At 43.2% G+C, this 26,905-nt stretch overlaps 2 protein-coding genes across 4 annotated transcripts; both read left to right on the top strand.

Annotated features, from left to right (window-relative positions):
- The first annotated feature begins 151 nt into the window (after positions 1-151).
- On the top strand, positions 152-14,189 carry ncoa6 (nuclear receptor coactivator 6). 3 transcript variants are annotated; one of them, XM_084367511.1, is made up of 17 exons: positions 153-340; positions 1,511-1,848; positions 2,923-3,078; positions 3,230-3,352; positions 3,515-3,643; positions 3,738-4,565; positions 4,701-4,832; positions 5,998-7,357; positions 7,468-7,583; positions 7,739-8,223; positions 8,327-8,557; positions 8,694-11,754; positions 12,667-12,723; positions 12,834-12,864; positions 13,329-13,370; positions 13,616-13,749; positions 13,830-14,189. In XM_084367511.1, the coding sequence occupies exons 2-17, from the start codon at positions 1,551-1,553 to the stop codon at positions 13,874-13,876; spliced, it is 7,230 nt and encodes a 2,409-aa protein (XP_084223637.1). In that variant the 5' UTR covers positions 153-340; positions 1,511-1,550; the 3' UTR covers positions 13,877-14,189. The 3 variants fall into 3 exon arrangements, with proteins under 3 accessions (XP_084223639.1, XP_084223637.1, XP_084223638.1); XM_084367512.1 differs by having other exon boundaries at positions 154-340; positions 3,515-3,637; XM_084367513.1 differs by lacking the exon at positions 13,329-13,370 and having other exon boundaries at positions 152-340.
- A 359-nt stretch (positions 14,190-14,548) lies between these two features.
- top1b (DNA topoisomerase Ib) lies at positions 14,549-26,822 on the top strand. Its single transcript, XM_084366060.1, has 21 exons — positions 14,549-14,700; positions 15,005-15,029; positions 16,367-16,463; positions 17,130-17,262; positions 18,360-18,415; positions 18,560-18,664; positions 18,765-18,855; positions 18,960-19,045; positions 19,195-19,310; positions 19,408-19,529; positions 19,615-19,737; positions 19,830-20,017; positions 20,903-21,047; positions 21,140-21,283; positions 21,575-21,760; positions 22,282-22,350; positions 22,465-22,579; positions 23,954-24,081; positions 24,234-24,328; positions 24,512-24,661; positions 25,631-26,822. The coding sequence occupies exons 1-21, from the start codon at positions 14,668-14,670 to the stop codon at positions 25,731-25,733; spliced, it is 2,310 nt and encodes a 769-aa protein (XP_084222186.1). The 5' UTR covers positions 14,549-14,667; the 3' UTR covers positions 25,734-26,822.
- Positions 26,823-26,905: the final 83 nt, after the last annotated feature.

Below are 26,905 nucleotides of genomic sequence, written 5' to 3' on the forward strand. Positions count from 1 at the left end.
ACCTGGAGGCCAAATTGAACCTTATGGCTCATAGGCTCCCCTTTGGACAACCCTGATATAGAGGCGTTGCAAAAATTAATCACAAGCGTGTATTTTTGTTGGATCCTCGGCTCCAAGGACCAAAGAAAACTGTGACTAAATTAACTTATTTCAGAAACTTACAACAAGTCGTCGTTGCCTCTTCTTCCTCTATTGGCGTTTTATTTTGCAAAGCTATACCGGAAGTGTTTTTCGCTCTGCGAGCTTGGCATCGTATTGCTTGCTTGTGATTCATGTTTTGTTAGCTAATCTGGCTAGTTGATGTCGACTGGTTGAACTTATTTTCTGATGAATATATGCGGTAAGGATTTTGCTTTTCTCATGCGTAAGTCTCTGCTGCTGACGTGTAGCAAGTTAAACTAAAGAACTGGAAAGCTAATACGTTGTGTTTCAATGCATTCATGATGAATTAACTGCAGTGCTACACAGCTAACTTAGCTAACGTTTGCTAACTGGAGCTTTCGGAGAAGCCAGCAGGAACCGCCTTGATTTGAATTTAATACTCTCTCATAACGCGGTTTCTGCTATAAACGTATCAGTTTTATTTGTAGGTAATGCTCACATGTGCATGAAAATGCACAATAACAAGTGATACAGGATATTTGTGTTATTCTTGCCGACTTTGATCTCGTCGCGTTAGCTTACGTTTGCGCTAAGGCCCGTGCTACTGCGGAGCCGATCATGTTAACCAAGCTGGCCACCGGTTATGGAAGAGATTTCATACAATGTCACGCTATTTGACTTTAATGCAAATCGCACTACAATAAAAACATCTCGACCACCCACAGCCCCTCTTTATAATCTGTTTACAGGCCTACTATTGAGCATAGCATCCCAGGTTAAAGTGATGTCACTAGCGTACAGGTGTGTTGTCAACGCTAGATTTAACTTTTCTGCGTTAACGTCATGTTGTTGCTTGATGTGGATTTACAAGAAGGACAGGCTACTTCTCCTCGTTTGACCTTGTCTTACCTGGAGCTTGCAGCGTACAACGTATAACTCCAAGCTATCTTTGTGTCCAGCATCTAATGATCTATTTACATTAGTTTTCACTGCTACAGTGGTCTTCTAATCATCTTTGTAGCTTCTTAACTGTGACATTAAAGGGGCACTATGTAGTCTTGTAGAAGACATTCAAACTCAGAATTGTAATATTTACAATATTAATGAGGTATTAATACAAACTTTAAAAATATTTATTTGATCCATAACTGAATAAACAAGCTGTCCTCAGAGCTAAATAAGGTCTGAAGCTAGAAAGGTGGCAGGGTCCGCCACAAGTAAAACAGTATGAAATCGTGTTGTCCTTTAAGGTAAGCTTGTATATTTGTTTGTTTAGTTTGTTTAAGCATAAAAATCAGTCCATGATAGATCTTTCACTTCTGATTGAGATTTATTCCCCAAAACTACACAGTGCACCTTTTAATGGTTTTTAGGATGGTCTGGTGATCTGTCTCATGTGCTCTTTCAGTATAATACGGTTCTAACGCCACTCCTAGTTAGAGGGGAGGATGGCACATCGACGTACCCCACCTCAGTTGTCCCAGAGGACAGAGCACCTGGAACCTGATAATGACTCCGACAGGGACTCTGGTGTTGGGGAGGATGCAGGGGAGGATGCTGATGATTGCCATGGAAGCACACTAACAGAAGAAGACAATGTCAACAAGCAAGATGGCACAGAAGAAAACAGCGGGGATGGAGAAGATTTTACAGTTTTTGTTGCATTTCAAGGGAATATGGAGGATGAGGATTTCACACAAAAACTTAACACTGTCCTCAGCGGGATACCAAACATGCTTGATATGGGTTAGTTTAATTTTGCTCGACTACACTCGTTATACTGACAAAAAACATTGGATCTGAACAGTACAGTTGTCCATTGATTGCCACTGTACAGCTCCTGCTGTTTATCTGTGAATTTGATAAAAGGAAAGTTCACCCAATAATGAATATTCAGTCATTAGTTACACACCCTCATGCCGATGGAAAGTTGGGTCCCGTTTGGTTGTCCGCAAAACTTTTCTGGAGCGTCAAAGCAAAACAGCTTTTATAGCACTCTCCTAAACAACTGAAGTAGATCGGGATTTGTTTTACAACGTTAAAGGAACAACTGGGAGGGAAAAAAACACAAAGTGGCTCCATAAAGCTTCTCCAGTGTAATCCAAGTCTCTGGAAGCTCCTAGATCCCAAATTGTTTTGAAAAAATGTTATTTACACCTTCAACACATAGCCAAGCTCATGCGCACACTTAAAGAAGGTGTAAATAACATATTTTTAAACCAATTTGGGATCTCAGGGCTTCTGCACACCTGAATTACTCCAGACAAGCTTTATGAAGCCATTTTATCGCTGATGTTTTTTTTACGTTTAAAAACATGTCCACAGCTATTTCTATTGTTTAGGAGAATGCTGCAACGCTCTTTTACTCTAAAGCTCCAGAAAGGTTTTGTGGACTACAAAACTTGACCTGACTTTTCATCGGCAGGGGGATGGGTAGATAATGACAACAAATTACAATTTAGTGTCAGAGTAGGAATATGTAGGCATAGTCTATCAGGTGATACTTCCATTACTTATTTTGTGTTCCATATTTGTACCCAGTTAGGAAAATAAATTGGAGATTTGTCTTCACTTTCGCATTGAAAAAGCTCTTAATCTGTTCATCAGTGTCAAAATATCTGAGGTACATCCACTTTGTTTTCTTGGTTGTAAAACACATCTAATATGGCTGCACTTATTTTACAAGCACTGAAAATACATTGGAAACAAGCCCTTTCTTTTTCTTGTCTTTCTCTAACCAATAGTCTCTAGATTTTTTTTCCGTCTAGCATACACTGTAATTTCAACACATTTCCCTTAATTGTCCCTACCCTCTTTCAGGCTCTGAGAGGCTACAGCCACAGCATGTGGAGCCGTGGAACAGTGTGCGGGTTACCTTCAATATTCCCCGGGATGCTGCTGAGCGACTTAGACTGTTGGCCCAGAACAACCAGCAGCAGCTCAGAGACCTGGGGATTCTCTCAGTTCAGATAGAAGGTAACAGCATGGCCTTCAAACTGCTTGTCACTTTAAAACAGGATGCAAAAAACACATTTTTTTTTTCTTCATCTTTATGACTTCAAAATAAAGGATGCAAACTAGCTCATAGTGAATGTTAGTTATAGATGTTCCTCATTTGTATGTTCAGGGGAAGGGGCCATCAATGTGGCTGTGGGACCAAATAGAGGACAAGAAGTCAGAGTGAATGGACCAATTGGAGCACCAGGCCAGATGAGAATGGATGTTGGCTTTGCCGGTCAGCCTGGTCCAGGTATTATTTTCTGAAATCTATTCCTAATACTCATGCATCCATAAAGACTTGAATTTTCTTAGTTATGTCATATAATTTCATTAGTTAGTGATTTCTAATGTTATTTTCTTATTTAGTGTTTAGTCACTTGATAAATATTAGTGAATTCCCTGTTTATACAAGGAGGAGTAAGGATGGCTAATCCATCAATGGTTCCCCCTGGACCTGGCATGGCAGGCCAGGCTATGGTACCAGGCAGCAGTGGACAGATGCATCCTCGTGTTCCAAGACCATCTTCACAGACAGGTTCAGGTCTTTATTTCTTGTATGTCAAATGATAGTCACAGTTGTGAATATCTTGCTGCTTGAAAGGTGCAATAATGATAAAAACGTTTTTTTTCCACAGATGTGATGGATCCAATGATGCAAGGAATGTCAGTTCAGCAGCAACAACAACTTCAGCACCAACAGACTGGTCCCCATGGCTCAGGCCCGATGCCTCCTCAGGCTCCCCATCACATGCAGGCCTTGCAGACAGGGAGACCACTCAACCCTGCTGCACTGCAGCAGCTACAACAACAGCATCACCAACAGCAACAGGTCCAGCAGCAAGCACAGCTCTCCCAGCTTGGACCTAGACCTCCATTCAACCCATCAGGCCAGATGGCTCTGCCTCCTGGCTGGAACCAGCTGCCCCCTGGGGTGCTTCCGCCACCAGCTGCCCAAGGAGGCCCTACCTGGAGAAAGCCCCCACCTCAAGCTCAAATGGTTCAGCGCCCACCTTCCCTCGCTACAGTTCAGACTCCCAGCCACCCTCCGCCGCCTTACCCATTTGGCAGCCAGCAGGCTGGGCAGGTATTCAATACCATGGGACAGGGGCAATTACAGCAACAACAGCAACCAGGAGTGGGTCAGTTTGCAGCCCCTCAGCCTAAAGGCCCACAAGGTGGCCCAGGTGGTGTTGCAGGCCAACCAAGACCCCCACCACCGATTCCACCAACATCTGGACCGCAGGGCAACCTCACTGCCAAGTCCCCTGGTTCGTCCTCATCTCCTTTTCAACAGGGTTCACCAGGGACTCCTCCCATGATGGCTCAGAGACCTACGACTCCACAGGGTTTTCCCCAGGGCGTTGGATCACCAGGAAGAGCAGCCTTGGGCCAACAGGGTAACATGCAACAAGGATTCATGGGAATGCCCCAGCATGGACAGCCTGGGGGCCAAGTTCATCCAGGTGGGTTATTGTTTGTAACCATTTCTGAAATGCACATCCAAAAGTTTTTTGGTTATCAAAAAAGATTATATCGAAGTAATTTAAATTTTGTACTCAGATATCCAAAATAACTAAATCGATGAATAATGATCACAGGCATGCCAAAGCGTCCCATGGGTTTTCCAACCCAAAACTTTGTCCAAGGTCAGGTGAGTGCCAGTGCTCCAGGAACCCCTGGTGGAGGACCCGGTCAGCAGCTACAGAGCAGTCAAGTGATGACTCACACAGGTAAAATGTCTACAACACTGCAATCGTGTGGGGGTGTGTCTTTTAAAACATTTAAGAAGATTTGCTCTCTATGCAATCACAAACAATTTCGGCAATGATGAGTTTTGTTAACACATAGTTGTGCAGGCAGGTTAATTTACATTTGAAAAATTACCTTCTTTTGTCATAGCACATATACCACAAAACTGCAATTAAAGGTCCATGTTTAGAATAAATGTATGTGTTTGTTATGATATAGTAATGGCAAAATGAAATGTCACATGCCTTAAGTTTGAGCGCAGTAAATAAAAGTAGCTGTCAACAGCACAAAAGATTGACCCTGCAGGTAGTAAACTAAAATCGTAGGGCTAATAAAAAGCAGTTAATTGCAATGGGTTCTCTGTTTACTAGCCATATAAGCAACAGACATCATGAACCTTTATGTCAGGTTAGGCCTTGTCCACACTGCAAAGGTACTTTGGAAACAGGGTTTTAAAACAAAAACAATCTCCAGTCAGACGAGTGTTGCACCATTTCAGAAAAAAATCTCAGTCTATCTCCTGATTAATGCTAATTTTATCAAGACATTGTCAGCAGCTGTTTTAGTCTTTGTTTTCAATTGTTCTAGTGCCCGTTTGTATCTTTCTAAATATAGACATTCTAAAATCTATTCCATCAATGAACAAACTGAAATACTCCACAATATCATACTACGCAAGTTCACATTTGCCAGTTATGCTTCATACACTGATGAGGCCCTGTTAGAAGTGAATGCATCATCCTTTCCAAAAATCTTTGTGTGTGTCCAGACATAGACACTGAAAACTGAGTTTCTGGTATCTTGACTCTGGAAGGACATTTCTGAAATGTCTGTTTTTTGTGTGTCTGAAAGGCCAACACGCATTGAAAAGAAATAAATATAAAATACCTGTGTATTTATGTGGACAGAGCCTGTATCTAGCATTTTTTTAGATAAGTACTGCTTCCACTTTATCACAAACTTTTTGAGATCAAGTACCTTAAGAAAAAGAATTGTCGTTAAGATTTGATAAACTGCTTTCATGTGATGACAGCCTAATTTGACACACCGTGGCTTATCATGCAGTTAGCAGAAGGCATAATAGCTTATTACCTTTTGTGCAGCCCATTTCGGTAATTGTCTTGTTCCCTCTCTATTTCACATCAGGTGCTCAGGCATCAGCCTCTACACCAAACTCAATGCAGGGTCAACCCCATGTCCAACCCAACATTATGGGTGTACAAAGTAACATGGCAGGTGTGCCCCCTGGTACAACTGCTGGGCCTAGTATGGGGCAGCAACAGCCTGGCCTCCAAACCCAGATGATGGGCCTCCAGCATCAGGCCCAGCCCGTGTCTTCCTCCCCCAGCCAGAAGGTTCAAGGCCAGGGTGGAGGTCAAACTGTCCTCTCAAGGCCCCTCAGTCAAGGGCAGAGGGGAGGAATGACCCCACCCAAGCAGATGATGCCTCAGCAAGGCCAGGGGGTGATGCATGGGCAGGGTCAGATGGTTGGAGGCCAAGGGCACCAGGCCATGCTCCTGCAGCAGCAGCAACAACAACAACAAAACTCCATGATGGAACAAATGGTTGCCAACCAGATGCAAGGCAACAAGCAGGCTTTTGCAGGCAAAATTCCAGCTGGGGTCATGCCAGGCCAGATGATGCGTGGTCCTTCTCCAAACGTTCCTGGTAACATGGCTCAGTTCCAGGGCCAGGTTGGCCCACAGCAGATGACTCCACAACAGCAGCAGCAAATGGCTCAACTGCAGCAACAGCAGTTACAACAGCAGCAACAGCACCAATTGCAACAGCAGCAGCTGCAGCAGCAGCAGCAGCAGCAACAGCAACACCAGCAAATGAACCAGCAACAGCCCCAACAGGTTCCTATTGCTGGCAATCCTAATCAAGTTATGGGCATGCATGGGCAACAGATGAGACTCCCTGCTGGTCATCCTCTTATCCAACAACAGTTGCAACAGCAACAACAGTTACAGCAGCAGAAACAACAGCAGCAGCAGGCCATGTTACAACAACAACAACAACAGCAGCAGCAGCAACAGCAGCAGCAGCAGCAACAACAACAACAACAACAACAACAGGCAGCTCAACAACATCCACATCCTTTGGGAGATCCCAATAGTGGGACAGGTGACTTAGGTGTCCAACAGATGGTCCCTGATATGCAGGCACAACAGCAGCAAGGAATGATGGGGGGCCCTCAGCATATGCAGATGGGAAATGGCCACTTTGCAGGTCATGGCATGAACTTTAACACACAGTTCCCAGGTCAGATGCCAATGGGGGCAGCCTGTGGACAGGCTGGAGGCTTTCCCGTCAGCAAGGATGTAACATTGACTAGCCCACTGCTAGTCAACCTGCTGCAGAGTGATATCTCAGCCAGCCAGTTTGGGCCAGGAGGAAAACAAGGAGCTGGTGGGGGCAATCAGGCCAAACCCAAAAAGAAGAAACCCCCTCGAAAGAAGAAGCCCAAAGAGGGAGAGGGACAACAACAAGTCGATGGACTTGGGTAATAATTTGTGTTTGTTACAGTTCTGTTTTTGCCATTGTGTATAGTTGGAAGTAAATTTTATTATTGTAAATTGTATCGCCTAATCTATTTATTCTTTTTCTTTTTAGTGGTCTTGATGCGGCTGCTGGCATGGAGGATTCTGAACTGCCGAATCTGGGTGAACAAAGTTTGGGCTTAGACAACGCTGGCCCCAAACTCCCCGATTTTGCCAACAGGCCTGCAGGTAAATTACACAGAATTCATCAGTTTGGCAATTGTTTTGTATCTGCATTTACTTGGTGATTAATTAGTTATGAAAAATGTTACAGGATACTGTCATTTTCAAAATGTTTACACATATCTGTTCTGTTTATGTGTGCTTCTCTACTCTACCCCTAGGCTTCCCTGGCCAACCTGGAGACCAGAGAGTACTGCAGCAGGTACCCATGCAGTTCATGCAGCAACAACAGCAGCAACAACAGCAACAACAGCAGCAGCAGCAGCAGCAGCAGCAACAACAACAACAACAACAACAAATGCAGCATATGCAACAGCAGCAGATACAGCAACAACAAATACAGCAGCAGCAACAAATGCAACAACAAATGCAGCAGCAGCAATTACAACAGCAGCAGCAGCAGCAATTACAACAACAGCAGTTGCAGCAACAGCAGCAGATGCAACAGCAGCAGATTCAACAGATGCAGATGCAGGGTCTCCAGAATGCTCAAGGGCAGCAGGGCATGACAGGGCCGCAGACTCCGGGTCAAGGCCAGCCCCAAATGCACCCTCATCAGCTGCAGCAGCAGCAGCAGCAGCAGCAGCAGCAGCAACAGCAGCAGCAGCAACAGCAGCAAGTTCAACAGCCACATCTGCAACAGCAGGTATCACCATTATCACATACCATATTGACATGGTTTGGTATCAACACATTGGTTAACAGTTTACCTATGCATAATTAATGTTGTACCACATTTTGCATTTTAGCAACAACAGCAGATGATGATGATGCTGAAGATGCAGCAGGAGCAGGCAAAGAATCGCATGTCCATCCCTCCAGGGGGGCAGCTCCCTCCTCGGGGCATGGGCAATCCACCCGAGGTGCAGAGGCTTCCTGTTTCACAGCAAGGCAACATGCCTGTGATGATCAGCCTTCAAGGACATGTACCGCCGTCACCTGACAAAGCCAGAGGGATGCCACTTATGGTAAACCCGCAGGTGAGGGCCAAGTGCTGCGGCATATGTAAACTCAATGTTCACATTGACATCTCACAGTTTGAATTTCACTGATGAGTACACTGTGATCTATTTTATGGCAGTAAACTACACTGTTTTTTGTCGTTCTTCTTTCTAGCTTGCAGGCGCTGCGCGAAGAATGTCCCATCCTGAAGTAGGGCAGGGTCCCCAGGGCACTGGATCAGAAGAGCCCTCTGCAGGGCCCCACTTGAAGCAGGAGAGGCCTGGTGGCCCAGAAATTGGGGTACAGCCTGGAAATGGGACCCAACAGATGATGGCCAATCAGGGCTCAAACACTCACATGATGAAGCAGGGCCCAGGTCCATCACCAATGCCCCAGCACACTGGAGCCAGTCCTCAGCCCCAGTTACCCACTCAGCCTCAACAAGGAGGCCCCATACCTGGCCTTCATTTCCCCAATGTCCCCACAACCTCACAGAGCTCCAGGCCCAAAACCCCGAACAGAGCCAGCCCCAGGCCGTACCACCACCCCCTTACCCCAACTAATCGTCCACCCAGTACTGAGCCCTCAGAAATCAACCTTTCACCTGAGAGGCTAAATGCCTCTATTGCAGGGCTGTTTCCTCCCAAAATCAACATTCCTCTGCCTCCCAGGCAGCCTAACTTAAACAGGGGATTTGACCAGCAAGGTCTAAACCCCACAACTCTGAAAGCCATTGGGCAGGCCCCTCCTAGCCTAACTCTCCCAGGCAACAACAACAATGGCAGTGCAGGTGGAAATAACACTAACAACAATCAACAGCCGTTCTCTGCAGGCACTGGAACAGGAGGTCCAGGGGCTAAACAGGACAAGCAGCCTGGAGGGCAGGGAAAGAGGGCAAGTCCTAGCAACAGTCGGAGGTCAAGTCCAGCTTCTAGCCGCAAGTCAACTACTCCAAGTCCAGGGAGACAAAAAGGGACAAAGATGGCCATCAACTGCCCTCCCCCTCAGCAGCCGTTGGTCAACCCTCAGGGGCAAACCATGATGCTAAGCCCTACCTCAGTACCCCCAAGTCCAGTATCTATGCCATCACAAATTAGTGGGGGCATGGAGGCGCAACAGACCCAGAGCCCCTTCCACGGGATACAAGGTAACCCTGTTGAGGGAGTCAGGGAAAGTCAGGGAATGATGACAGCAGAACAGAGACAGATGTCTCAGTCTCAACCCCCACCACAGCCTTTGAGGGAGTTATCTGCTCCCAGAATGGCAAGTCCTCGTTTCCCCATGCCTCAGCAGCCTAAACCTGACATGGAACTGCAGGCTGGCACAGTTGATAGGCAGCCAGTCAACACAGCTCCTATGCAGGACTCTGAGGTCTCTCCTACACTCAGGACAGCTCCAACCTCCCTCAATCAGTTACTGGATAACACGGGTATGCCAGCCATGCCTCATCGGCCTGTACAGAGTAATACTGTTAGGGATGTTATGGGAAAGGACAGCCCCAAGTCTGCTTTGGATGCAGAGAGACCACTCCACAGTAATTCCCAGAGTACAGATGTGTCAGCTTCTGCCAGTACTACTGCCACTATAAATGAATCAGAAGCTAAACCAAAACCTGCTGTCCATCTCCCTACCAGTAGTCCTAATTTACAGCATGCTTCAGTTCCCAGCCAACACCCTAGCACTAAGGTGAACACCAATACTACCCCAAGCCTTAACCAAAACCCTATTTCCAGTCTTGGTGTCAATCCCAGTCCGAATGTAAACCCAACACCTACCCTCTGCGCCACCCTCAGTACCAACACTAATGCCACCACTAGTGTAAGCCCCATCCCAGTCACTTCAGTTCAGAGCAGTCCTGCCTCAACTGTTGGTACCAGTTCCAACCCCAGCACAGCTCTAAATCAAGCCAGTTCAGCTCACAAACCAAGTCCCAGTCCTAAACCTGTGACCAGTGTTCATTCAGTCATACAGATCCCTGCCTCTTCTAGCACCATTTCCCCCAACCAGATCACTGTATTTGTCACCTCTAACCCCATCACCTCTGCCCCCACTCCCCAAGCACCCACATCTATGGTCTCCACCGTGGTAGCTGTCCCTAACAAGAACATTAGACCTCAGGACATCCGACAGCAGGCCCCTGTCCCTCGACCTCCTCAGTTTATCACCACCACCCCTGTATATATCAACCCAATTTTCCAGGTCCCCGGTGCATCTGTGACTCCCAATACCACTGTGGTATCACAGTCAGTCACCATGATGGGGCCTATCCAAGTATCCACTACAAATATCCAACTTTCTCCTGCCCCAATCTCCACCCAGTCCTCAGGAGCAATCATGGCCAGCACTCAGGCTGCCAGAAGTGCTGTTGGACAGGTCCAACTAGCCACTACAGTGTCCTCAACAGCACCCCTCGGTCCCCTCCCAGCCCCTCAGCAAATTAACCCAGGGGGTCTCAAAACAGAAAATCTAGGTGAGGCAGGTTCTGCCCAGAAAACTAGTCCCCCACTCCAGCAGCCATCACCCCATCCAAGCCCTTCTGCATCGTCTCCTTTTCAGCCACCTCTGGCATCTCCTCCTCCCAGCTCTAGTCCTGGGGCTGTAAACACCATCCGGAAGAGCCCCATGTCTCCACCTCCCTCTGCCCAGGTGAAAGGTAAAGCTGCACAGCCTGCTGCAGCTGTTGCTGGAACAGCTGACTCCCAGCAGAGTCCTGCAGAAAGGCCTGCACAGGGGCCCACTGGAGCTGTGCCAACACAGATTTTTCATCCACCGGCTAGTCCTGCCATTCAGATGGAAGCACTTGCTCCCCTTACTACTGCTGCTGCGGCTGCTTCAAACAACATCACTCTGCCTGCAGTCTCCTCTCCAATCCCAGTGCCTGGCCAAGTTGCTGTTCCTGCGCAGATGGTTACCCAGGCTCCAGTGCCTGCACCAGCTTCAGTCTCAAGCCCAGCCCAGGCTGTAACTACTCAAGCTCCTATTGTCACTGTAGCTGGAACTCCCACAGGTGTCTCTTCTGCTAGCTTGCTCTCTACGGTCACTCCTGTACAAAGTCCCGTACCGTCCGTTGTTCCAATTGTTGCTGGGCCTGGATCTGTTCAGGAGGTTCCTCCCACGACATCCTCTCCAGTTGCGAACCCCAGCGGAGTTCCCCCAGGTCAGTCTGACCCCCCACCTATGGAGCCCCCCTTGCCGCCAGCTGCAGCACCTGCTGAAACCACTCAGACCACCCCAGGTAAACACAACTGTGAGCAAAAACAATCATTGTTTCTGTACACACGTCTGAACTAAACAGGATAATGACCATATTCTGGCCATGATCCTTGGTCAGGTCAAGCTGATGATTATATGTACACATATATAGATAGATATACCGATCCAATACCAGTGTGTGTTAAAAAACTTTTTTTTTTTTTTTTTTTTTTTTTTCAAAAAGAAGGGGTTTTTTTGGGTTTTTTTTAACAGTTGTATATACTACTAACCCTGTGTGGATGTGATACAATTGCTATCATTGTTGTATGGCCTGGCTCAGGTAAAACCTTGCAAAGAATGATTGCCATAACACATATTATCTATTTTTACAGTCAAAACAGAAAAACAAAGAAATCTAGGAATAAAAAACAATTCCTTCAAAACTGTTAATCGCAGCCACTTTTTAAATATAACAGTTTAAAACAGCAACAGCAGCTTGAATAAATCTAGGAATTAATAATTCCCTTAAAACTTACTCACCCAGTGTGCAGACTCAGTAAAGACATGGGGCACATGTCCAAGGTCCATGTCGATAGTAAAGCTGATTGCCTGCACGTCTTTCAGCCCACATGAAATGTGTTACATATATACACTGTGTGTCCCTGCTGTGGTTGGGGTTATACATGCCGTATTAACATGTTAATGCAGCCTCAGATGACATCAACCCAAAGTATTAAGCTTTTATGTTTTTCATGTTTAATAAACTGTTTTTATATGCAAAAACTGTTGCCAAGTGGTGGTGGTTGTGGAGGAAAGACAGTTTTGCAAGCCTACTGCCCTACACAGCCACTTAGTGTGTGGTTTTAGTTCAGCAGTGAGTGGCATATATTCCTGACCAATATTTTTTTTACGTGTTCAAAAGTGTCAGTTGATGTATTTGATCGTTTTTCCCCAGCACCTACTCAGCAAGAAGCCCCACAGTCACAGGAACCTGTTGCCAGTGAGAAGACAGGTATGTGTGTTCATCTTTCCTTTTAAGAAAACAAATCTTGTAAAATCAGTTTCACATAAGTCACCTCAAGCTCGGTGGCACAGAAATAACTTCTGTTTTGTTTTGTTTAGGTGAAGAGGTCGCAACAGGTTCTGAGCAGGGGTAAGATTCATCATAACATTTGTGTCATTTTAAGTTCTGTATTGTTGATTAGTTGTGTAATGCTTCATGTGCTGGGGTCTTTTAAGCTGTCCCTTACTATTGATTTCTGAAAAGTTGGCCTAGTCTTGAGACCTGTGTTCTTGGAAGAGAAATGCTTAGACATTTCTAACTCTACTGAAACTCAGGGAGTTCATTTGGTTGGCCAAGGGGGTACATGGTGAAAACAATGAGCCACGTGGCCTCAGCACTTGGTATGTATGATTAGCATGCAACAACATAAATATACTAATGCATGTCAGAATTTTATACCAAGAACAGCCTATCACAACGAAATGTGTACCACTCCACTGACCCTTATGGCCATATCTCTTTTCCTGGGGATTGTCATAATATGGTGGGGAAGTGAAGCCATGTTTGTTCAGCACAGTTTATAGTTTACCGCTGTTTTTCCACTTCTATCACAGATGGGCAAAGAAAAGAAAGACGCCCATCAACTTAGTCCCAAGGTATGTATTTTAACATGTTTGCGCTGCAAAGACACGAGCAGTGATCATGTCGACGTAGCGGATGCTGTCGGGATGAAGATGGACAGTATCTGTGGTAGACGAGGAAAAACAGCAGAGTCCTGAGTGGTATTCTATCTTTCTCTGAGTAGAGCAGAGTTAACTCACACCCCTGCATCTTTAGTAACACATACTTGTGTTGTCCTTCCTTCCTTGTCGTTTGTTGTTTTTCTATCTGGTCCTCCCAGAGCTGCAGTTGAGAAGCCCAAGGGACCGAGCAGGCGCAGCTCCCGGGCAGAGAAGGAGGTGGAGGAGGAGCCGGTAGCAGACAGTGGCATTAGGAAGAGACCAGCCAGGCCTGGAACCAGTGCTGCTGTAAAAGGTAATGGAATATCTTTCTCTGCACTACACACATGGCATTGCTACCTGTTTCCTAATGAACTTGTATGTTTTCTTTCACAGAAACTGGTGCGAGCCCCACCCAGGCCAAACGAAGGAAGTCTAAATAGCCTGTGAACTGTACTGTAAATGTTTTTGTTTCCCCGCTGTGAATCGGTTGATAATATCGGTTTCACTGTCCCGGATCATGAATTTTCACTGGAGGAAGGAACCATGTACAGATTGTTTTAAAAATAATTATGCTATTGTTTTTGTCCATGCTATCATGTGAGATTGTAGTTAGAATGTGTGCATACAGTATGTATTTGTGTGAATGTGCTTTTTATATTAAATGCTGGATTAATAATGTGAAGACTGATAATGGAGCTTGTCATGATTGTATAATTATGTTGTAAAACTGAATTAAATTTTCTACTGCTTTTGTCCTGTGGAACTGTGTAAAATGATTCATGTATAAAGATTATTGATCATTTTAATTTCAGCTTGATAATTCTTACCAGTGCTGCATTAATGTCCTGTATTATTGATAAGCACAAGTAGGAGGCGGAGTGTGGAATTAAAAGTCAGGACTCCATTGAGGTGAGGAGAGATTAAAGCACTGAAAGCACATGATGCTTCAGGAGATGGATATTTTTAACTCAACTATATGTGGACTATAAACACGTCTCCTATATGAATATAATAATATTTAAAAAGATAAGCTATCCATTCTGCCATAACTGGTTTGGCATTTTGATACTGGTTTAGGTAGTCCTCTCGGTGCTGAGGTTGTGAGCATGCGCAGTCAGTAAACGCTGGGACTCCATTCCAGTGTGTCAGTGAGGGTTCCCTGAGCCTCGCATCCTGAACAGCTGTCCACTGTCACAACTTCACCTGCTCTACAAACAAAAACAACTTTACCATGAGCGGGGATCATGGACATGGAGACTCTCAGGTACATTGTTGCTCAGTATTTTCACGCCTCTGCTCAGTTTGTATCAATTCCTCGGTTATAACTGACATAACTGGCGCGTATTAATCGTCATGATATGAAATAACGGTTACTAAACGTTAGCTAACGTAATAAGTTGCGCTGCTGTGTTTGTTATTTGAGTGAAAACTTTGATGCAATTGTTGTATTTTATTTCATTTTCGCAAAATGCAACGGTACATTTGTACGCCAATTGAAACTTGAATAACCGAGCTACCGGCATTTTCAAAATATTAATATTAAAAACGTCTTTTTTATCAATTTGCAGGCCAATTCCGGATCTAAAGGAAGCGGTAGGTCCTCTCATGAGGATTTTTATTCATATTTCATCTGATTTCCAGTCGAAATCCCGATCTGTCTACTGTTAGTTTTTAAAGGACAGAAATGGCGTCCCAGAGACTAAGTCCCTTCTCCTCCACTCTCTTGCGGCTATTGTTCAAAAAGAGGGTCTGTAATGTACACTTGCGACCCTCGGTTTTTTAACCTGCAGGGCTATTCCGAAAGGGCATGGCATCGTGTTTATTTTGCATGCTCCAGTGTGGTGATACGGACGTGCAATTACAACGAATTTTGGAGCCGAAAGTGGCAGAATTGGGGCTGAGGACTTAGTCTCTGCGCCATTTTCTTTTTCTGTACGTAGCAGCCAGAGCGCCGATAGGAGAGCCAACTGTCTGCCGTGATATGGAGGCGATGGCTGGGAACTTATCGCCTCTCGCCGCCTGTATCTCCCCCATCGGCTGCCCTCTGCCTCCATCTCTGTGCTGGCTGGTACACATTTATCTGCACCGCCAACAGGGAACGCTCACACACGAGTTTAGAAACTTGAAGTGACAGAAAAAGAAAGTTGCACTAACATTATTTTAAAAAAGCCTTGAGAAGTCATTTTTGCACAAATTAAAGCCTCCATAGTGTTCTTCACTCTTTGCAAAGTTGAGAGCACTTTTCTTTTTTTCTTTTTTTCATGCAGGCTTAATTTGCTGCATAATATGATGGAAAGCAGAGCAGTGTGTGGGAATTGATTTAGTTTATGTGGGATGTGTGTTGCTGTTTCATACAGATGATAATAATACCCGTTATTAAAGTGCCATGACAACAGGGCGCCACGAGGTGATGATCAAGCCAAGCCAAGATCTGTCTCAGGAGGGAGTTCACCCAGCAGGAAACATTTTAATCTTGAAGACTGGTGTACAATCATTAGTGCAGCTTAATCATTTCACTAGCTGCACTGAGAGGATGAAAACAGCCTCTCCTCTCAAGCAGATCTCATCATATTTTTCATTTTAAACACTATTTAAAAAAAAAAAAATTAGATTAAAGCCTGCTGCTAAAAATTAGACAATTTCGTGAGCATTTAGTTGTAGCAAATATTAAAGTAACACCACACAGGTGTGTTCTGTAGGGTAAAGATGGTGGTTGTAGAAAGGGATTGTAGGTTGACAAGCAAACACATGTTGGGCGTGATGCAGAGAATGACTTTCAACAGCCTGGCAAAATGTAAAAGAAATACGGAGGATGTTTTTTTTCTCTCTGTCAGCTTGCGTCAATACAAATCCTAGTTCAGTAAATGTGTGTTTGTTCCTGTTTTCTTTTAACGCTGCTGAACTAGCTGATCTCTCCTTTTGTATCGTAGACTCTCACAAACATAAAGACAAGCACAAAGACAAGGAACACAGACACAAAGACCACAAGAAAGACAAGGAGAGAGAGAAATTGAAGCACAGCAACAGGTGGGATATCTGCAGCTCCCTCGTGATTTTCTGTAAATACCAGACAAAACTGAAGTTGATTTTTTTGCATATGAACTGAGCAATGTCAGTTTCTTTAGTCCTATACCATTATCAGTGCATTTAAGTTGCCTGCAGCCCAAAGTGAAGTGCTTTTTCAGTGTTATACATACTCAATCCTTTAAGTATATTGTCTGTATTAATATTGCATTTACTTTTTTATAAATTCCATTGTCATAACTGAGTCTTTAATGAAGAGGATAATGATAAATTACATGCATTTCGATACAGATTTGCCAATTAAAACATAAAAGACTGTTTCATGTGGGTCGCTTGGAGGTTAAATCAGCAAACATACTTCACAAGCACGCCATGAAATCCACTTTTATGAATGACATCTGCAGAGCATTAGTAATTTGAACCATTGTGAAACAGTCTTCATGTTTTCTTTTTCGTGTGGTTTGAATACTTGTGGGATGCAGGATGTTAGTAGAGTCAGACATTGAGCCTTTCTTATTGGCAGACGCTGACATTGTTTGTTAAAAAATGGTCAAGTTTATAGTGCTGGTGTCTGATACTTTTGTCTGTGACATCTTTTGACTGTGTGCATCTGGACCACATCTGACCTCTTGCACTTGATCTCTGACCCCTGTGGCTTCTGGGACCCAGCGAGCATAAGGAGCACTCTGAGAAGAAACACAGAGACAAAGAGAAGCTGAGGCACAGTGACGGCAGCTCAGACAAGCATAGGGAAAAACACAAAGAGAAAGACAAGGACAAAGAGAAGAGGAGAGAAGAGAAGGTTTGTTTGTAGGTTGTCAGTCTGTGTTTCGTGAAAAGCTGTATGTTATGTTGTATATTATGTCTTGAAACCATGTTCTAGCCAATAACAGCTGCTATCGTCTTAACCACTGAAATGGGCTGACTTTGACTATGATCAAAAACCAGCCAGTTGACAGCTTTGCTGACACTACCAAACATCAAGCAAGTGCAACATTACAAGACAGATAATTTAGTCAATTAATATTACTTACTATTCAACAGCAACAAGTCCAGCTCGTCTGTAGTCGGCCATTGGATTTTGGATTATTGCCAAAAATAAGCTCTGTGGCAAACATAATTTGATGATACTTACACGTTTTGTTCAGCAGATAATCTTCACGCATTACATCACTTTTATTATTTTTTGAAGCGTAAATGAAATCACCAGAAGTAAAAAGCTAATGTTAGGCCATAAATGAACAACAGCACGATCCCCATTCTCTGAGTGATGACATTTAATGTCCCTGACAACCTTTGAGTCTCATTTAGCCAGTTGTTAGCAACCACCTTTTTTTAAACATTGTATAATTTAAATGTGGGGTATTTACTGGGGGATTCTATGTTTTAGGACAAAACATGAAAATATTCTAAGCTTGTGTCAACCACAGACCTTATTTCAGGTATCTAACGGAAAATCAATTCAAAATACCCATTGACTTTGAGACAAGGGAACTGGAAGTGCACAAATGCAAACTTATTTCTGGGTTTTTGGACTCATTACTGCAGTACTCTGTCAAGGTGTAAACACCAACACTCTGCACTGCACTCTGCCTCGAGCAAGTCACTGTATCATCAAAATGACTTGTTGAAGCTGTTATTTTAAGGTAAGATAGTTGCATAATGTTGCTTTAACTTAAAAGCTTTGTTTCCTCATGAACACCCAATAATTTGGAAATAATTCTGTCTTCCAGAGATTGACCAGATGAGAAAACAAAACATAAAACTGATAACAACACAGGTGGCCCCTAGAGCCTTCCATGAACTCTGCCTATTAGTAAAATTTCAGACTGTTTGAACATTGTTTAAAGGTGGGAAGACCAAGAGATGTGCTAATATATATTTCCCTGTGTCTCACAGATCAAATCATCCCACCCAGACAGGCCTAAAAAGGAGAAAGAAAATGGATACGTAAGGTAAACACCATCGCTTTGTTTTGTCTGATGTGGAATTAAAGGTCATTATCAAGAAGTTACAACAGGTTTAGACATTGCTTGGTCATGATTAGTGGGATATTGCTTTACTAATATGCAGTTCAATGTCTTCGATGTATGACTCAGAGATACAAGCCCTGCTGTTATTAAGAGCGAGCCTGAAGAAGACAACGGCTTCTACCCCTCTCCCCAACACAACAAGACCTCCAAACGAGAGTATGATGATGAAGAGTGAGTATCCTACAAATCACACTAGATCTGTGCCTCCTGTTTGTCACTGTTGATTCTGTCAAATGCGATACAGTTACATTATCAATACATTTGCTTACAGATGTGAATACAAGCCCAAAAAAGTCAAGACAGAACATGACAAAAAGGCCAAGAAGAGGAAACATGAGTACGAAGAGGACGAGGAGGATGAGGTTCATTGCATTTTAATAATGTTATGATGAATACATTCTAATATTCCCCTGGTTGGACTGTCAGCTGTTCTCCAGATTTATTCCGTTCTTTTCGCTGGTCTTAGGACATCAAGCCCAAAAAGAAGACAAAAGACAAAAAGGTAACAGAGGGAAAGAAATCCAAAAAAGAAGAAGAGGAGAAGTGGAAATGGTGAGATCATTATGGTGACAAATAGTTCCTATCCTGAGGAAATTGCACACACAAGCACAGTCAGCTGATATAAACAGCTACTCAGAAGCAGATACCATATTTGTCTTCTCTCTCAGGAGTTGTGTTTTGTTGTTGTTTGTGGTGATAAGGTGGGAGGAGGAAAGATATACTGATGGCTCCAAATGGCGCTTCCTTGAGCATAAAGGTCCAGTGTTTGCCCCTCCGTATGAACCTTTGCCTGACAAAGTCAAGTTTTACTATGATGGTGAGTCTGTTTGTGTACAAAAATTAATTCGTAATGTTTTATTCATTTTGTTCGGTCAAGACTGCAATGGGATTTGTCTGTATTTGTATTTTATTAGGTAAGCCTATGAAACTTAATCCTCCTGCTGAGGAGGTAGCCACTTTTTTTGCCAAGATGTTGGATCATGAGTACACCACTAAGGATATCTTCAGGAAGAACTTCTATAAAGACTGGAGAAAGGTGAGGAGATCAAGACGTTGGGTGTGGCTGTGAGGTTCAAGTATTTTCATGGAGCATGCTTCAGATGTCGCCTGATCTATTTTAGGAAATGACATCAGAGGAGAAGTCAAAGATCACCGACCTGAACAAGTGCAACTTCGGTGAGATGAGTGAATACTTCAAGGCCCAATCAGAAGCTAGGAAACAGATGTCAAAAGAGGAAAAACTGGTAGGCCTGCATTCATGCACATCCTCCCAACCCTGAAAAACATCGTAAAATCTTTGCATTGCCTTTTAATATTTCTGCACACTACACTGTAGAAAATCAAAGAAGAGAATGAGAGAATCCTCCAGGAGTACGGTTTCTGCATTATGGACAACCACAAGGAGAGGATCGGAAACTTCCGCATCGAGCCGCCAGGCCTCTTCCGGGGACGAGGCGATCATCCGAAGATGGGCATGCTTAAGCGACGCATCAGACCTGAAGACATCATTATCAACTGTAGCAAGTGGGTAATCTCACCACCACTGCATATTTCCATTTTACCTTAGTTTTTATGTTAATATTATGTCTAGTTCTGACTTTTTACCACAAGGTGGCTCTGTCAAACCATTGTAGGTGAGGTTAAGCATGTTGTGGGAGTAGTACATTAATTCTAAGGGTAAGGTGTAATACTGTATACCTCACATTCCTTCTCCTATTCTTGACCCAACTCATTTTCTTTCCTTGCATCCCCCCTGCCATCTGCTAACTGCCATGTAGTACTGGATTTATTTATTTATAGACAATGGGGATCTTTTTCTTCTTATCTCTATCATTCCATGCCTCAGGGGCAGTGTGCTTGTGAGGGAGCAAGTTTATGGAAAGGCTAATTTATAGCATTCAGTTGCTAACACAGAGACATTACAAAAAACATGTACGTGCTGCTGCATGTGGTTTGTATGGCAGATGTATCGCTGACATGCACTTGCACACATGCCGGCACTGTGTCAAAGGTAGTCTTCCTGTTTGAGTACACTGTGTGTGTGCAAACAATAACACGACCCTGGGAGGACATGTGGACCCCCACATTCTAGTCATAATGGGGTTTGTCTTACAGTAACGTTTCTCTGTACACTTTTGTTTCGTCGCTGCCATGTTCACTATAGAAACTTAATCTTACACTGGTCCATTAAGTTGGGAAAAAAAATCAAATATGTTGTTGAAGTAGATAGACGTTTCCGGTCTGTAATACATTTTGTTTATTGTACCTTAACACATACAATCACAGTCACACTGCACCCAAAGAAATGTACCAACTAGTGGTAAATACTGTGTAAAATATACATAAGAGGAAAAGTGTAAAACACTAGTACCTATTCATTCATAGGAAAACCTGCCTCTTTTTCTGTAGGGACTCCAAGCAACCTAAACCTCCCCCAGGGACAAAATGGAAGGAGGTTCGTCACGACAACAAGGTGACCTGGCTGGTATCTTGGACGGAAAACATTCAGGGTTCCATCAAGTACATCATGTTGAATCCCAGCTCCAGGATCAAGGTACTGTGGCTGAACTCAATCCTCACCCGTTTATGAATTTGAATATTTCACGCATCCGTCTGTTTCTCTATTGATTTAACTGTTGTGTGCAGGGGGAGAAGGACTGGCAGAAATATGAGACTGCTCGACGGTTGAAGAAGTGTGTGGATCGCATCCGTAACCAGTACAGAGAAGACTGGAAGTCAAAAGAGATGAGGATCAGGCAGAGAGCTGTGGCTCTGTATTTCATAGACAAGGTGAGGAGAGATACAGTAAATGATGAAACACAGAACAACAGAGGAAAAATCATTAGAAACACCAGCATATACTTTACCCCTTTCACACTGGGTGCAGAGTCAGGTTATCCTCGATGTTACCTAGCAATGAAAAGCTGAAATTTACTATTTTAATTATACTACAGACCCATTAACCACAAGAGCTCCCTTTATCCCACCTGGAGAAATACTTGTATACTCTCGGTATAAGTGACTAAATCCTGACAAAAATGTTACACATAAAGAACACAACGTGCTGTTTTTCCCCTGTAGCTCGCGCTGAGGGCAGGTAACGAAAAGGAGGAAGGTGAGACTGCGGACACGGTGGGCTGCTGCTCGCTGCGAGTGGAGCACATCAAACTGTACCCCAAGATGGACGACCAGGAGTACGTGGTGGAGTTTGACTTCTTGGGAAAGGACTCCATCCGTTACTACAACAAGATTCCCGTGGAGAAGAGGGTAAGAGAGGGACGGGACAGTGAGGGGAGAAAAGGACATCTTTAATGAGGTTTTATGAGGGTGGTGCTGGGTGTGTATTTGACAAATATGTGAGTTTGGTGTTAACGAGATAAGGAGTTGCTACGCTGAGGAGGATGTTTGCACAGACAGGTGATCAGGCACTAAAAGCCTTCCGTCAGCTCTCCCTCAGAGGGTGGTCTGTTTCCTGCTATTACCGGAGTGTACAGACACACAAACACATATGCACCCAGACGTGTTCGGTTTTCAGCCACATATTCTTCAGCATGCCTGGACACCGTCTATTTGGCTTCACTTCCTCTCTGCATCACCTCTTAGACATAGAGGAATGTAAAAAAGCCACATTAACCTATAATAAACCACTGGCTCTTGTCATCATGAGCAGAAATTTTATAGCACCCCCATCTGGCAGAAATGTGATTGTGCATCCCTGAACACTCGAGTCTGAAGTGTTAAATGTAAGTGAGCTAATGCTAAATAAGTCTTTTCTGATTTCTTATCAGGTCTTTAAAAACCTTCAGCTCTTCCTGGAAAACAAGCAGCCTGAAGATGACCTCTTTGACAGACTGAATGTAAGAAACACACAGATAATTATAAAAATGAAGTGTTTACATTTCTAGTTGTATTGCCTGTGTCACTCTGTTTCCTCTTTCCCTCCTGTCTTACTCGTTGTCTGTCTCCTGCAGACTTCGATTCTGAACAAGCACTTACAGGAGCTGATGGATGGCCTGACAGCTAAGGTCTTTCGTACCTACAATGCCTCCATCACCCTGCAGCAGCAACTCAAGGAGCTCTCCTGCTGTGAGTAACTGCAGCTTCAGTCAGTCACACACAACTCACTTGAATGATGCCCAAATACTTTCTAAGCACAGTTAAAACTTTTCACTCTTTAATCACACGTTAACGTTTTTCCACAACCTTCAGACTCAGTAGTTTGATGTTCTGCAGTGTCAAGTGAGAGACAGACATGGAAAACCATTTTTTTCACACTTTATTTATTTGAAACACTTATTAGGAAAGCAATCAAAAAGGAATCCTATGTAATAAGTTACATACTCTGATAAAAAACATTTTAAATAAATAATAATCTGTATTCTTTTACAAATCAAAACTAACCTTCCCAACATTGTTTATCAGCAACACTTTATAATAACCATCATTAGTAATTGCTACTTTTCTGGTCATTTAAACTTGAGTTAATAGTTGTTTGTCTGAAACAAACAATGAAATGATTTAGAAACCATTTAAAAAGCAATTCTTTACTGTAAAGTTGCAACTGATGTTGATAGTTCTTTGTAAATTGTTATTAAATACTGTGTAGTTCATCTATCAACATAATTTTAGATGGCCTTTATAAAGTTCCAACTGATGTTTATAAAACTTTACAATTGCTTAATAAATGGTTCATAAAGCATTTTTTTTGTTTGTTAACAGTGAAATTAATTAACTTTAAATGAACCATTTATTAAAGATGGTTCATATATATAAAAAAAACAAGATCATAAATAAGTAAATACCTGTGAAGTTCAAAAATGAATAGCATTCTGGTTTTATGGATAATAGTTCTCTTCAGTTATACAGTGAGTTTGTAACCAGTGGCTTCAGTCCTGTGTTTGTTAGAAATGAAGGACCGATAATAAAGCAAAACCTTTAAGTAAATAAATCTGCCCGCTCTCGCTCCTATCCCACTGCAGCTACAAAGGGCTTGGTTGTAAAAATATTCAACATGGAACATACGTCTGTGTACTATAAAAATACCTGATAGGGACAGATAATAAAGCAGAACATCCATGTTAATAAAACTGCGCCAGTGTCCACACAAATCAGATAAATAACAGGCAGGAGGGTATCAGCTTAGTTTATTGTAGCTTTAAGCGAGTAGCATTGAAGAAGAAGAGATGAAAGAGGGTGGGCTTTGATTGAACCCTACAGATACATAATTAACACATACCAACTTTGGATGCCTCCTCAGTCACTTAATAACTATATTTTGAGCGTTTTTGTGTAATCACATTAATAACAGATACCACACTAGTGATTTATTTGTACGGTACCCAGTATCTGGAGTAGAATAATGGTATCTTTAAATGCAAAATTTGTCTCAGTGATTTCAAATTTTAAATTTTGATTTTAAAGTACTTCTCCTGCGTTGTTGTGTCATTTTTGCGTCTCCAGCTGATGACAGCATCCCAGCCAAAGTCCTGTCATACAACCGAGCCAACCGGGCAGTGGCCATCCTCTGTAACCACCAGAGAGCTCCACCAAAAACATTTGAGAAGTCCATGCAAAATCTTCAGACCAAGGTAAACCCCTGTGTTCCACCTTTCTTCAGTTTTGTCTACCCTCCACAAGTAGTTATGTCTCGGTGACTATGGCGAAAACTTTGACTATTTTGCCGCTATGAAAAGTTAAGATATTTTCGTCATCACTCAGCTCGTGTTCTTTGTGTTTGCAGATTGACGAGAAACAGAATCAGCTGTCAGCAGCCAGGAAGCAGCTAAAGGCTGCCAAGGCTGATCACAAGGCTTCCCATGATGACAAGAGCAAAAAGTAAGAAAGCCAGAGTGCTGCTAACCTGTTATACTTATGTTACTATCCATGTCTTACTTCCTTGAACTACTTTGTTCCTGATGTGATGTAAGACCGCAAAGTTTTATGTGTAGTCCATCTGTATAATTCTTCCTCTCTATGTGTCTCTGTGCCTCCCTCTTTGTGTTTTGGTGTCTTTCTTAGGACTGTGGAGGTGAAGCGTAAAGCTGTCCAAAGGATAGAGGAGCAGCTGATGAAGCTCCAGGTGCAGGCCACAGACAGAGAGGAGAACAAGCAGATTGCTCTTGGCACCTCCAAGCTCAACTACTTGGATCCACGCATCTCTGTTGCATGGTATTTATGTGTTAACTTCTGTTTATCAGCTACTAACTTATTTGATTACAGGTGTCACTACAAAAAAAGTGCCTTTAAATGAGTAAACCACCCACTGTTTAATAGGCCTGCTTTCTCTGGCTGGGTGGGTGCGCGGGGTGCATATCTACCTTGGTGACAGAAAGGCAGGAAATGCTCTTGCATTGTAGGAAAAGGAGCAGCACAAGCAAAAAAGCTAACGGCTGCAGAAGGAAAATAAGAGGAAGAAAAGCGTGTGAGCGCGAGGAACAATGGGGTTTGTTTCTGAAAGCCAGGGAGCGTCCCCAAACAGCGCTCCTTCCTCCATGTGGGAAGTCAATGAGGAGCTGTCTGTGGCTGAATGGAGGGCCAAGCCACAGAGAAGGGGAGCCGTGGTCCGTCCTCCCTAACCCATGCCCCACAGCTATTTATGGAGAGCCTCCTCCTCAAGCACAATGGATACAGGAATGCTCCATGTTTTGCCCGATTGTAAGGCATAAGGGATGGGGTCCCCTCTTGTAGGGTGGTGCATGGGAACCTGGTCTACACTGTAGTTATATGTGTGCAGAGATGAATACATCGAGTTGAACCCAGTTGATTGTTAGCCTGGCTGACGTGTTATTCTGTCATGCAGAGAGTGAAGTAGGTTCAAACTGTAAAGAAATATGAATATATCAAATAAGTAACATGCATTGTTCTAAATAACAGCTACAACCTTTGCCTGGATTAAGCATGGAAACGATCTTGTTTTCTGTTTGGTTAGCTACTATCTAGCCACTAAGCTTGCCCCATGTATATACTGTGGGTGGAGTGTGTCTCCTTTCCATGATATCGTATCTACTAAATATATCAAGTATATGCTTTCGCTGCCACAACGTACTATTTGGAGTTAATATAAAATGATTGTACAAAAATTAACAGGAGCTCGGCCATTTTTTCTTTGTTAACTGGTCCATCTTCTCTCCCCTCCAGGTGCAAGAAATGGGCCGTTCCCATTGAGAAAATCTATAACAAAACCCAGAGGGAGAAGTTTGCCTGGGCAATCGACATGGCCGAAAAGGACTACGAGTTTTAAACGCACTTGATGTTTTACCTTTTCTACCCATGCCTTTGATTGTAACGGTGGTCTGTAGTTGATGTCAAATGATTCCACTTTGTGGTTACTGCAGGGCTGTGAAGGAGGAAGCGTAGACTTTATTTGAGCTGTGACCACAGTTTAATAATCCTGCTGTATATATATGGATTGGTTTTGAGTATAGGAAAGTAACTCCTGAACCATTTCACCAAGCTGCCAAAGGGCATCTCTCTTCAAATAAAATCACAGTAGTGTGTATGTAGCTGCAGCTATCTGCCCGTGATCAAACGATGAACTATGAACACATTAGTATTATCTTTTGTCAGATACGACTGTACTGAAATTTGTAAGCCATCAGACTTATTGAGAAATTCTATATTCTCATAGAATAATGAATTAATAAATGTTTGTGTGGGAGACTGCGAGGACCAACATGAGAGATAATGGGATGAATTTCAATTTGTGGGATTTTAGTGTGAAAGATAATAAAATGAGCCTGACAGACTGATGACAGTGTGAAGAATAGAAACCCTAGCACTATGCTCATATAATTATTAGCACACCGAATGTCATCTTTTATTCCCTTTTAGTTTGATTTTGCAGTTTATTTCAGGGATGTACATATTTTTGTCATTTTCAGTAACTATGATTCAGTGTTTTATAAAACGTGTGCTGTATGCATTGTCAACAAAAAGCTCTTTATTGCTCATATGCAACTCGTGTGTGTCTGTTCCCACAGTTTTGCGATGAACAAGACGTAACATTCCTCTTGGTCACTTGAAACAGCTGAAGTACCGCATAATGTTTTGTGTGTCCGAGATAAAAAGAGACTGTTCCTTCAGTAAGAGGCGGGTTCTGAGAGGGATGTGGATTTTGCCAAAAAAGATCACAGAAGTCTATCATTGTAGTGTGCTGTTTTTTGTATTGCTGTGATTAAGCAGAAAGTGTCCTCCTTGCATTGATTTCCAAATGTGAATGGATATTCTAACTTTTGTCATTAATATTTCTTGCTATTTGATCATTTCTCACTGAGTGGTTGAATGCTTATTGTTTTGAGCTTTGTAGTTTCAGAATAAAACATCAACCTTGTCCCTTTTGTCCTCACTTTGTGCTTTTTTTTCTACTCACATGTTTGAAAAAGTGATTGAAACAGCAAGCTGAGATGCAATCAA

This window comes from Pagrus pagrus, assembly GCF_965226575.1.
Source record: "Pagrus pagrus genome assembly, chromosome: 11".
NCBI classification, from domain to species: domain Eukaryota; kingdom Metazoa; phylum Chordata; class Actinopteri; order Spariformes; family Sparidae; genus Pagrus; species Pagrus pagrus.

Excerpts from the sequence above, each read along its gene's own strand:
- ncoa6 (XM_084367511.1), top strand. The coding sequence starts at position 1,551 with ATGGCACATCGACGTACCCCACCTCAGTTGTCCCAGAGGACAGAGCAC. Across the intron at positions 3,644-3,737 it reads ATCTTCACAGACAGGTTCAG|ATGTGATGGATCCAATGATG; the intron begins GTCTTTATTTCT and ends TTTTTTCCACAG. Across the intron at positions 4,566-4,700 it reads TGGGGGCCAAGTTCATCCAG|GCATGCCAAAGCGTCCCATG; the intron begins GTGGGTTATTGT and ends TAATGATCACAG.
- top1b (XM_084366060.1), top strand. The coding sequence starts at position 14,668 with ATGAGCGGGGATCATGGACATGGAGACTCTCAG. Across the intron at positions 21,048-21,139 it reads ATCCCAGCTCCAGGATCAAG|GGGGAGAAGGACTGGCAGAA; the intron begins GTACTGTGGCTG and ends TGTTGTGTGCAG. Across the intron at positions 21,761-22,281 it reads AGATTCCCGTGGAGAAGAGG|GTCTTTAAAAACCTTCAGCT; the intron begins GTAAGAGAGGGA and ends ATTTCTTATCAG.